The sequence below is a fragment of the Opisthocomus hoazin genome, chromosome 8 (genome assembly GCF_030867145.1).
Source record: "Opisthocomus hoazin isolate bOpiHoa1 chromosome 8, bOpiHoa1.hap1, whole genome shotgun sequence".
NCBI lineage: Eukaryota > Metazoa > Chordata > Aves > Opisthocomiformes > Opisthocomidae > Opisthocomus > Opisthocomus hoazin.
The window spans coordinates 74,103,296-74,115,805 of NC_134421.1; the positions used below are offsets into that span (position 1 = coordinate 74,103,296).

The following is a 12,510-nucleotide window of genomic DNA, read 5'->3' on the forward strand; positions in this document are numbered from 1 at the left end:
GGAAGCTTGGAGGCACCAGCAGCTTCCCCCTGGCCCTGCAGACCTTGCCCTCGCTGGCGGGCGATGCCGACCCCATCCTGGGCACGTCCACGGCCGCAGCGGGGCAAGGAAGGAGAAATCTGCCCCAAAATCCACGCTGTGGGGCTGGAGCAGGGAAAGGATCTCTTAAATGATCGAAGGGATGGTTTCATCCTGCCACCGCAGCGCCCGGGGCAGGGGGACAGCGTCGGTGAGGAGGGACGGCCGCAGCGGGACTGGGAACGGACGATGCCTCTTGCCGAGGGTGCTGCGGTCCACAGGGCTGGGCCAGCAGCCTGGAGACCCCCGTCCAGATCAGCCCGAGACCCTCGGGGCAGGGGGGCTGTGCTGGACCGCTCACGGGAGGCACCCACCTCATCCGGGGTGTCCTTGGCGTCCGGCTGGCCGGCGGCAGCGCGGCGGGCGAGGTTCCCGGCACGGATGTTGCTGAGGTTGATCTGGCGTTCGGGGGGTGGCCCGCCCCGGGGCTGCCCGCGGACGATGATGGCACAGCCCGACAGCACCTGCGGGGAGGCAGAGGGGTTACAGGGGTCCCCCAGCCCCGGAGAGCAGCCAGGGAAGAGGCCATGGAGCCGAGCATGCAGGCGGGTGATCAAAGAATCACAGCATGGTGGGGGTTGGCAGGGACCCCTGGGGATCCCCCACCCACCCCCTGCCCAAGCAGGGTCACCCAGAGCAGGGGGCACAGGACCGTGTCCAGCCGGGGCTGGAATATCTCCAGAGAAGGAGACTCCACAGCCTCCCTGGGCAGCCTGGGCCAGGGCTCCGGCACCCTCAGAGGGAAGAAGTTCTTCCTCGGGTTCAGCTGGAGCTTCCTCTGCTCCAGTTTGTGCCCGTTGCCCCTTGTCCTGTCGCTGGGCACCACTGAAAAGAGTCTGGCCCCGTCCTCCTGACCCCCACCCTGCAGATATTTAGAGGCATTTCGAAGGTCCCCTCGCAGCCTTCTCTTCTCCAGGCTGAACAAGCCCAGCTCCCTCAGCCTCTCCTCACAGGAGAGATGCTCCAGTCCCCTCCTCATCCTCGCAGCCCTGCGCTGGACTCTCTCCAGTAGCTCCTCATCTTTCTGGAACTGGGGAGCCCAGCACTGGACCCAGCACTGCAGATGGGGCCTCCCCAGGGCAGAGCAGAGGGGGAGGAGAACCTCCCTCGCCCTGCTGCCCACACCCCACCCCATCCCATCCCACCCGACACCCAGGGCTCCAGCAGCCCCCCCCACTCCCCACTGCCACGGGGGTCTCTCCACGGCTCTGTCCGTGTACAAGACCCCAAAGCACCCACTCGCCCACCCCGGCCGAGCTCTTTTCAGTGGTGCCCAGTGACAGGACAAGGGGCAATGGGCACAAACTGAGGCACAGGAAGTTCCGTCTGAACATGAGGAAGAACTTCTTCCCTCTGAGGGTGACGGAGCCCTGGCCCAGGCTGCCCAGGGAGGTTGGGTCCCAGTCAGTGGACCTAGGGTCAAACTGGGCTGCAAAAGCTGTATTGGCAATGTTCTCAGAGCTGAGAGCACGACAGAGGCACCAAGGCACGGCACAGGGTGCGGGTCGGATGGACCCAGCTCCCACAGTGTGGGCAGATGTGGCACGGGGGTCCTGCTGGCACAGCCGTCGGCCGGACCCCCACGTCCAGAGCTGCAATGGCGGGGCACAAACTGCATCTTAACTTCTTCATCAGCGACCTGGATGAAGAGTCAGAGCGTACCCTCAGCCAGTTTGCTGGTGACACAGAACTGGGAGCAGTGGTGGACACACCAGAAGGCTGTGCTGCCATCCAGCGAGCCCTGGGCAGGCTGGAGAGCTGGGCAGAGAGGAACCTGATGAGGTTCAACCAGGGCAAGGGCAGGGTCCTGCCCCTGGGGAGGAACAACCCCAGGCACCAGCACAGGCTGGGGCTGAGCTGCTGGAGAGCAGCTCTGCGGAGAGGGACTGGGAGTGCTGGGGGACAACAGGGTGACCAGGAGCCAGCAGCGTGCCCTGGGTGCCAAGAAGGCCGATGGGATCCTGGGGTGCATGAGGAGGAGTGTGGGCAGCAGGGCGAGGGAGGTTCTCCTGCCCCTCTGCTCTGCCCTGGGGAGGCCCCATCTGCAGTGCTGGGTCCAGTGCTGGGCTCCCCAGTTCCAGAAAGATGAGGAGCTACTGGAGAGAGTCCAGCACAGGGCTGCGAGGATGAGGAGGGGACTGGAGCATCTCTGCTGCGAGGAGAGGCTGAGGGAGCTGGGCTTGTTCAGCCTGGAGAAGAGAAAGCTGCGAGGGGACCTTCGAAATGCCTCTAAATATCTGCAGGGTGGGGGTCAGGAGGACGGGGCCAGACTCTTTCCAGTGGTGCCCAGCGCCAGGACAAGGGGCAACGGGCACAAACTGGAGCAGAGGAAGCTCCAGCTGAAGCCGAGGAAGAACTTCTTCCCTCTGAGGGTGCCGGAGCCCTGGCCCAGGCTGCCCAGGGAGGCTGTGGAGTCTCCTTCTCTGGAGATATTCCAGCCCTGGCTGGACGCGGTGCTGTGCCCCCTGCTCTGGGTGACCCTGCTTGGGCAGGGGGTTGGGCTGGGGGATCCCCAGGGGTCCTTTGCAACCCCCACCGTTCTGTGATTCTGTGACCCCCACCGTCTCCCTGCTCTGGCTCAGCCCCCCCATCCCGCTCCGCTGCGCCAGGACGAGCCCCCTCCCCGCTCCCAAACTTTCCATCCCCGCTGCAGTCTCAGGGAGAACGGGCACCCCAAAACCTCCCAGTTCTGGGATCCGCAGAGGAGCACGCAGCCGGCATCGCTCCGGCCGGCCCCGGCAGCTCCCGGCACCACCGCGAAGCAGAGCAGCGACCGTGGAGAGCCAGGGACCCCCCCACCTCCCCGGGGTGCCCCCCTTGCGCAGGGATTTTGGGCTGGCTGCCCCGGGAAGGGAAGGGGGACCCCGGGGCACAGCCCACCCAGCCATCCGGCGCAGGGCACCGGGACAGCATGTGGCCCCCCAGGAACCAGAGCCCACCGGCACCGGCGTCCTGCCCAAGCCCACACCGCAGCCCCTCGCGCACAGCCAGGCCACACGAGCACCCCCAAACCCGCCTGTCGGGCACAGGGCGGTGGGAAGGGGTCCCCACGCCGCCGGCGGGCTCAGCCATGGGGAAGGCAGCGTCCCCAAAGCTCCAGCGTCCCCAGACCCCCAGCCCTGTCCCCAGACCCCCAGTGTCCCCAGAACTCCAGCGTCCCCAGACCCCCAGCCCTGTCCCCAGACCCCCAGCATCCCCAAAGCTCCACTCCTGTCCTCAGCTCCCCAGCCCTGTCCCCAGACCCCCAGTGTCCCCAAAGCTCCAGCCCCATCCCCAGATCCCCAAAGCTCCAGCCCCGTCCCCGGACCCCCAGCCCCATCCCCCAGCATCCCCAGAGCCCCAGCCCCATCCCCAGACCCACAGCATCCACAACCCCACGGCACCAAACCCCCAGCCCCGTCCCTGGACCCCCAGGGTCCCCAAAGCTCCAGCCCCCATCCCCAGACCCCCATCCCCATCCCCAGTATCCCTGGACCCCCAGCCCCGTCCCCAACCCCCTGTCCCCGTTCCCAGACCCCCAGGGTCCCCAAAGCTCCAGCCCCATCCCCAGACCCACAGCCCCAGCCCCAGCATCCCTGGACCCCCAGCCCCGTCCCCAGCATCCCTGGACCCCCAGCCCCATCCCCAACCCCCTGTCCCCGTCCCCAGACCCCCAGTGTCCCCAAAGCTCCAGCCCCATCCCCAGACCCACAGCCCCATCCCCAGCATCCCTGGACCCCCAGCCCCGTCCCCAACCCCCTGTCCCCATCCCCATCCCCCCAGTGTCCCCAAAGCTCCAGCCCCATCCCCAGACCCCCAGCCCCATCCCCAGTATCCCTGGACCCCCAGCCCCGTCCCCAAACCCCCGTCCCCAGACCCCCAGTGTCCCCAAAGCTCCAGCCCCATCCCCGGACCCCCAGCCCCCCAGCATCCCCCGAAGCTCCACTCCTGTCCCCAGACCCCCAGCCCTGTCCCCAGGCCCCCGCCCCGTCCCCAGGCCCCCAGCCTTGCTCCTGGACCCCCATGGTCCCCAAACCCCCAGCACCGTCCCCGGACCCCCTGGGTCCCCAAAGTTCCAGCCCTGTCCCCGGACCCCCAGGGTCCCCAAACCCCCAGCCCTGTCCCCGGACCCCCAGGGTCCCCAAACCCCCAGCCCCGTCCCCGGACCCCCAGGGTCCCCAAACCCCCAGCCCCGTCCCCGGACCCCCAGGGTCCCCAAACCCCCAGCCCTGTCCCCGGACCCCCAGGGTCCCCAAACCCCCAGCCCCGTCCCCGGACCCCCAGGGTCCCCAAAGCTCCAGCCCTGTCCCCAGACCCCCAGCCCCATCCCCAGGCCCCCAGCGAGGCCCCAGGGCCGGTCTCACCCCGCAGCCAGCGCTGGGACCCGCAGCCAGCGCCGAGGCCTCGAGTGAAAACTGAGGGGGGGAGCGGGGGGAACCCCCCCGGATTTGGGTACCGGGGGCGGTGCGAGGGGCCCGGGGGCTCCCAGCCCGGTGCCGGGCCCTGCCGGTGGCAGCCGCCGCGCGGACCGGGCACCAGACGAACCCCCCCCGGGGCCGGTAGAAAAGGCACCGGGAGGGGACACGGGGACCTGGCCGCGGGGACATCGCCCGACCTCCCCCCCCCCCCCCCCCCGGGGGGCACCGGAAAGCGCGGGGAAGGCCGGAGCCCGGTGCTCCGGGCGGGGAGCCGGGGGGGTCCCGGGCCCCGGCGGAGCCCTTACCATCTTCACGATGCCGCGCTGGACGGCGAGGGGGGGCGCGGAGCCGCCCTGCCCGGGAGAGGCCGCGGAGGCCATGGCGGGGCGGGGGCGGCGGACGGAGCGGACGGGGCCCGGTGCGAGCGCGGAAGAGAGCCGAGGGGGCGGGGCGACGAGAGGGAGGGGGCGGGGCCTCCTCCCGGCTAACGGCCAACGGGAAGCCGGCCCCGCCGCCCGCCCCGCCCCGCCCCGCCGCTCCCCGGCCAATAGCGGCCGCGCGGCGCCGCAGCGCCCGGTCCGAGAGGCCGCCGCGGGGAGGGGCTGACGTCGCGGGGTGGGGCGGGACTTCCGGGGCACGCGGCGCCAGGGACACGTCGGCAAAGGGCCGCCCGGGCTTACCCGCGTGGCCTCCCGCCGCGCCGGGGGGGCGGGGCCTGCAGGGGGCGGGGCCTGCAGGGGACACTCCCCCTCGCGTCACCACCCGCGCCCGCCTGCAGCGCCGAGCACCGGGACACCGGGGGGGCGGGGCCTCTCCGCGCTGGCTCCGCCCTCCCCGGCGGCCGCTGGTGTCTTCTAACCGGCCAGGGCACATTGTGCAGCCGTCGTGTTAACGGTGATTGACCGAGCTCCGGTGTGGCGGGGCTGGCAGGGACCTCTGTGGGTCACCCAGTCCCCACCCCCTGCCCAAGCAGGGTCACCCAGAGCAGGGGGCACAGCACCGCGGCCAGGGGGGCTGGAATATCTCCAGAGAAGGAGACTCCACAGCCCCTCTGGGCAGCCTGGGCCAGGGCTCCGTCACCCTCAGAGGGAAGAAGTTCTTCCTCGGCTTCAGCTGGAGCTTCCTCTGCTCCAGTTTGTGCCCGTTGCCCCTTGTCCTGTCGCTGGGCACCACTGAAAAGAGCTTGGCCCCGTCCTCCTGACACCCACCCTTCAGATATTTATAAGCATTTATAAGGTCCCCTCGCAGCCTTCTCTTCTTCAGGCTGAACAAGCCCAGTTCCCTCAACGTCTCCTCCGTTCAAGATGCAAGGCCCCATGGTCAGAGTGAGCAGCAGCGACATTAAAGGTCCGGCAAGGGTTGACGACAGGGTGGTTAACCAGGGAGAAGGATTAAACCACGATTCGTACCGTCCTTGTGGAGCCTCCCTTTCCTTTTTGCGTTTTTCCAGACCTTCCCGAGGCTTGGCCATGGTGTCCCTAACTACTCCGGTGTGATCAGCATAGACACGAGGTTCTTCCCGTGGGGCGGCACACAGCCCTCCCTGCTGCACCAACGTCAAATCCAGGCCCTAATAAGTCGCAGCTCGTGACAACAAAGCGGGGAGCTCCAGGGGTGGTATTCGTACGGACAACTTTTGAGTCTTCCATACGTACTGAAGTCCACCAAAAAGGTTGGTGACCAGCCCCTGATCTCACAACAATAAACTTACATCCAAATAAGAGCAATGTGACCCAAATACGGACTGCTGGTGGGGGCCCTGGGGGAGTCCACATCTGGAAGGAGGCCAATTCCTTTGCACTTGCGTCTTGGGGCGCGGTAGAGTGGTCTGGACTCCTTCCCTTTCCGTCCCTTACAGGGCCACCCTGTGAGGGACCGGTTCCACATCCCACCTTACACGCGTCTCTGCCTCCCTCGCCTACTCCGGTGCCCGGAGCAGCGAGGTTGGTCATCTTCTCGGCAGCAGCCGCAGTCTTCAGGAATGGGTTTTCCAGACCTCCTGGGGCCTGAGCAGGTCCACACGCTTTCTTCAGCAGGGCCCTGAGGACAATAAACGAAACCTGGGAAAATGGAGCTCTAGGGTTGTTGGATCCACCCCTGCCCTTCTTGGGTTCCTCTCGAATAGGAGGTGTGATACCAATTCCCCAGTGAACGCTCCCACCCTTGACCTTACCTCAGTTCGTCCCTGCTCCCCTGTGGTTGTTCCCACCAGCAGTCTCCTTTAAGTAGTCTTAATACTCCGCTCGGCGTGCTTCCACGCGGACCTGGCAGCACACTGGTTTGTTGTTTTATTCCAGTCTGTCTCATACATCTCCCAGTTTCGGTATCAACAATTCCCGACCACAAATCAATCCGTAGATCTCTATTTCTGTTCGCTGGATTCTAGCAGGTACAGGGTGTTTTCTCCATTTCATACAATAAAAGTGTCGTTTACACGAGACACAACACCATTTTCTGTTACACTCCACGCATTTACAAACCACCCAACCCGAATGTCCAGAAGTGGGGTGTTTTATACAAGGTATCCCCCAAATGTTTCTATTTTGGGCGTTTCAGGTATTTCTGTTTCTACTTCACAACACAGAGGGAGGACTTGAGACGTTCCTGGTAACTTACACAGCCCAGCCCCTCCTGTTTGATCAGGTGTTTTCCCTTTACTCCAGGGTGCAAAGCGTACTTCCCGTAAAGTACCTTGGAGGGGGTGTTTGAAACCACTGGTGTAGATTGTTTCTCACTTTCCTTCTGGGATGGGTCATTCGCTGGTGCCGGTCTCTTTCATCCTTATCCGAAGGTCTCCCGGTTCAGATGCTACAATCCATTTGGGGGGAGTGGATTCCACCAGCCCCTTGGCTCGAGATGCACGAGTCCAACCCCGCTCAGCCGTAGAATTGCCGCATCTGTGGTGAGAAGAACAACAAAAGGCCCTTCCCAACGAGGGGTTAATGAGGATTCTCTCCATGTTTTTATCAAGACTTGATCTCCCGGCTGAATTTTATGTACAGATGTATCCAAGGGAGGTCATTGTACCACCAGCCCTTTCTTTCTCAATTCTGGTCTTCCTTTTATTAATTCAATTATATATTCCCTTAGAAGGGTATCTTCTACCTTTGGATCCTCTATTGGGTTTCCGAAATCATATGGCATTCCATACATCATCTCAGATGACGAGATCCCTGTGTCAGTGCGTGGCTGGGTTCGGATATACAGTAAAGCCAATGGTAAACACTTTACCCAATTCATTTTGGTTTCAATCATTAATTTAGTTAAATGCTTCTTTATTTCCCCATTCATTCGTTCGATTTCACCAGAGCTTTGTGGATGCCAAGGGGTATGATATTCCCACTTAGTTCTAAAAAGCTCCGGATCCGCTAGGGTAAATCCCCCAGGTCCCCGTCAATCCTCCTCAACGTGGGCCTGTATTTTTTTTTTCCTCCTGCTCTGCCTTTCTGGACACCCATGTTTTTTAACGTCCCCTCTGCCTACAACACGCACATTGGTTCCTTTCCAAGGGCCTCTCAGGTCCTTCACCTCTGAATCTTTCACTGTTTTGTAACACAGCTGCTACCATCTGCTTCTTTTGCTTTTTCATAACGCTGCTAACAACATCTGCTTATCTTTCTTTGGATCCTCCTCCTCCTCCCTGTTCCTAAACACTCTCCACGCCTCATCTAGTAAACTTTCCAAATTCCTGCCGCTCTCCGTTTCTGCATCACTTGCTGACTGCCCAATGAGCAATGTTCTGGCAGGTCAGATCCATGGTCCCTCCAGGATCTTTCATTTTATCCAACTTAGTACATCTCTGCCCTATACTACACGCTGAGCAACATCCTGTCAACTTCCTTGTTCTTCTTTCTTATTTTATACAAAATACAGCCCAAAGGGCTTTTTTTTTTTCGTATCTCTCTGCTCTGTGAAATCTCCATTATTTACCTCTGTCCCTCAATCAACGTACGACAAACCAACTTTGCACTTAAACAAATCCTTTTAACACCGACAGCTCCAACTCTTAACCAAACTTCTATACTTTAAGCACTGAGAAATAGTTACCGGCTGCATACGAAACCTTATCCCACTTCTTTTTCCTTCTCAAAAATAACATCAATTGCAACAAAGTATTATAATTCAGGATTCCATTAGGAGGCTAATTTCTTTAATATCTAATTTATACCAAAGCCATCACTGATTACAATACTAAAGTAAGGTCCTTTTGTTCACACTCCTGCCTGGTGGTCCTCCTATATCCTTCCAGTGAGCCAAAATACAGCCTAAAAGGCTCTTTTCCACTGTCTCTCCGCTTTGTTTACCTCTCATTACTCGTTTAATGTTTTGCTCTCCTGGTGTATCCGGCAGGAACTTTCCCTGCCCTCCTCCCTTGCCAGTTAAGGAATTCAGTCTGATTAAACCGACAGCACTAATGCCTTATCCGAGGCAGAAGGTGCAGAGGTGTACTCACCCCACAGCAAATACACCTCAATTCAAGACAATTATTGACCTAAAACCCCTGTCTTCCGTTTGACAAAATAATGTACTTCTAGCACTTTGAACACTGAGTGTGAACAGACAGGCAACAGCAGTGACAAAGTGGCCAGGAGCTAGCACGAGCTCCACGTTGAGGGACCACAGGGCTACTCTGCCCTATGTCCCTTCCCATGTAACAACAAGAACTCTGTAGCTGTACTTTCATTCCCCGAATTTCACTGATTTTTAATATTTCCTCAGCTTCCTCAAATCGCTTGCCTGAGTCCGCCTGAGCGATCAGCCCTGTCCCAGTCAGACCAATTTCCACATTATGCACACTGACAATCGTCCCTAAATCGTACCCAAACGTTTTTCTCACAAGCAAAACACTTAAAAACCGAGTTACACGAAACATCCCCATGTTCAGAACACCAGGGGTCAATACTTGCCTCAAGTCACCCTGTCCCACCGCCTGCCACACGCTTCCTTAGTCTCCGGCCGCTCTCCTCGAGAGACCACGGAGCTGCGGATCAGAACCCTGCTCTCACCGTGCAGCCAGGCTGCCTCTCGCTCGCCCAGTCGCTCACCCAGCATTTTTAACACACAATAACGGCACAATAACACAGAATCACAGAATAGTAGGGGTTGGAAGGGACCTCTGTGGGTCACCCAGTCCAACCCTCCTGCCGAAGCAGGGTCACCCACAGCAGGCTGCACAGGACCTTGTCCAGGCGGGGCTGGAATATCTCCAGAGAAGGAGACTCCACAGCCCCTCTGGGCAGCCTGGGCCAGGGCTCCGTCACCCTCAGAGGGAAGAAGTTCTTCCTCATCTTCAGACGGAACTTCCTGTGCCTCAGTTTGTGCCCGTTGCCCCTTGTCCTGGCGCTGGGCACCACTGCAAAGAGTCTGGCCCCGTCCTCCTGACCCCCACCCTGCAGATATTTAGAGGCATTTCGAAGGTCCCCTCGCAGCCTTCTCTTCTTCAGGCTGAACAAGCCCACGTCCCTCAGCCTCTCCTTGTAGGGCAGATGTTCCAGTCCCCTCACCATCCTTGTAGCCCTGCGCTGGACTCTCTCCAGTAGCTCCTCATCTCTCTTGAACTGGGGAGCCCAGCACTGGACACAGTACCCTAGATGAGGCCTCACTAGGGCAGTGTAGAGCGGAAGGAGAACCTCCCACACACGGACCTTCTGGGGCCAGCCCAGCGCTTCATACAAACATCAAGGCCCCGTTTTTAGGTGCTACAACAGTGTTAGATGGTGTGATCCTTCACACAACCCACGGCACCGAACTGTCACAGCCTGTGACAATAACCATGGCAACACCAGATGTAACTCCTGCTTCTGCTTCTTCTTCTCTTTCAAAGGGAATAAAGGAGTTCCAGTATCCGATCCCATCCGCACACTTGCGTATTCCCTTTCCTCAGGACTGGCTGGTGGTCTCTTACCATTGACCCATATGCTTAATTGCTGGCACACCCAGTCCTCAAATGACCCAAAAATGGGCCAAAGTACATGGGGGTTTCACAGAATCGCAGCACGGTCGGGGTTGGCAGGGACCTCTGTGGGTCCAACCCTCCTGCCGAAGCAGGGTCACCTACAGTAGTACATGGGGGTTTGTGAGAGGCTTCCGTCTCCAGACCTCAACACAATCATGGATCATCTTTTTTTTAGACTTTTCCTTCGTCCTCTGTGAGCTGGCCCAATACCTCATCACCTTTTCTTTAGACTTATTTTTCTTCCTCGGCGAGCTATCCCAACACCTCATCACCAGCTCTAGAGGGCTTCCTGGGGGTATTCCTCCTCCTCCCCACGGGTCCAGGGGGCTTGCTTTTCCCCTGTCCCATCTTCCAAGGTGCCTTTATTCACACACACACGCTCCCCTCATTCGTGGCCCACGCCCTCACGGGCAATGGGACCCGCACTACACGAGGGTCCACACTCGCTTTGCCCGGGGACTGCTAAGCCCGGTGGACGTCTCGGTACTCATGCGGCCGGGGGTCTTTGTTCGGCTCTTGGTGCACAAAAATTACGGGGTCCTGCAGGTTCTTCTGCTCAATTATCATAATTTGGAAGGTTCTTGGGTCCAGGATTTGGTAATGGCTCCCTCCAGCACAGGGCTATCGTGGATAGGGCACCCCCTGCCCCACAGGGGTCCGCGCCAAGGGCCTGGATCGAGTCACGGCACCAAGTTGGTATAGACGCTCGCCCCCCGCGGCGAATTCAAATGGAGGAGCCAATTGTTAATTAATCACTTGTGAATTTATTAGCAAGCGATAAAAGAGCCAGACAGCGGTGGGCAGCCGGGCAGTCAGCGCTCCGCCAACGCTCCGCGCCGACAGCGGACGCAGCCCCCCCTTTCCTAGAGTTCCTGTTTCCCGCGGACGTGGCTGCGGGTATTCTCTGCGTGGTGTCTGCACTTGCGGGACCAGTTGCCAGGTGGTCGTTGTCTGCCTCTCGGTGGTCGTGGGGATGAAGGCCGAAGTCTTCCTCAGGCGCCCTGCTGTCTGCTCCTTCATCCCCCAAGCCGCTGCTTTGCTCAGCAGCAGAGGGGCCATTCCCTTGCTTCTCAGCAGATGGTTGTTCACCCCTCGGGACGTCCGCGGCTCCAGCTCAAGTCGCAAAGAAACTCCAGCACCCCCACGTGATGTCATGGACCAAGTTAACCCGTTCACCCCAGGGCTGCTCCTCTTTCTCCACCAGCCAGTTTGAGAACAAATTTTATATGTATATATTGATTACACCCTCGCTTTGCCAGGAGGATTCATTTCTCTCTGCGCGCGGCCTCTCTCCGCACTCCTCCCCCCGGTTCCCGAACACGCTTCGGTGGCATGGGTGGCTTTTTGGCAGCTGTCGCACCAGACGGCGCCCCGGCAGTTGCGCCTGGTGTGCCCCGCTTGCCCGCACCGGTAGCAGCGGCCGCGGGACGGCTGCCTCGCCCGCCCAGCGCCGGTTTGCTGCACCGCAGCCGCCAGCGGCCGGATGACTTCTCGGAGCGCGCCCTGCACGGTGGCAGCGACCGCCGCTTGCTGCTTCCGCGCGGCCGCTCTCTCCGCTGTGGCCAGCATCTCCTCGACCCCCGCTCCCATCGGCAGGCGGCCGAGAATTTGCTTCGTGGTTGGGTTGGCGTTGTCGAAAGCCAACGCGCGGAACATCTGCTGCTTGCTCTCCTCGTTCCAGTCCGGGTGGCTCATCACCGCGTCCCGCAGCCGGTCGATGAAGCTGCCGTAGCCCTCGGCGGCTCCCTGCACCACGGCTGCGAAGGCCGGCGCAGCCGAGCCAGGCAGCGCGAGGAACGCGTCCAGGGCGAGGCGAGCCGACAGCTGGAGCAGGCTGGCGGGGAAGGCCGCCTGCGCGTCCGGGTTGGCGTAGGCTCCCTGCCCGGTGAGCATCTCGGCGGTCATTCCGTAGTAAGGGTCCCGCTGGTCCGGGTGCCGCATCGCCTCCTCCGTCGCCCGCTGCGTCCACACCAACTCCCACAGCAAGAACTGGGTGGGGGTCAGCAACAACTGCATCAAACTCCGGCGGTCGTACGGGCACATCAAGTCGGCGGAATAAATCCAGGTGACAATCTGTCG

General features: G+C 60.9%; 1 protein-coding gene across 1 annotated transcript in view; it reads right to left on the reverse strand.

Moving 5' to 3' along the window:
- The window catches only part of LOC142362332 (staphylococcal nuclease domain-containing protein 1-like), a 119,189-nt gene extending 114,240 nt beyond the window's left edge, over positions 1–4,949 (reverse strand). Inside the window, exons 1-2 of the mRNA XM_075429571.1 lie at positions 4,781–4,949; positions 393–542 (exon numbers count right to left, since the gene is read on the reverse strand). Coding sequence (XP_075285686.1) covers positions 393–542; positions 4,781–4,855 — 225 coding nt within the window. The 5' untranslated portion in view covers positions 4,856–4,949. The remainder of the gene's footprint in view (positions 1–392; positions 543–4,780) is intronic.
- Between the last annotated feature and the right edge of the window lie 7,561 nt (positions 4,950–12,510).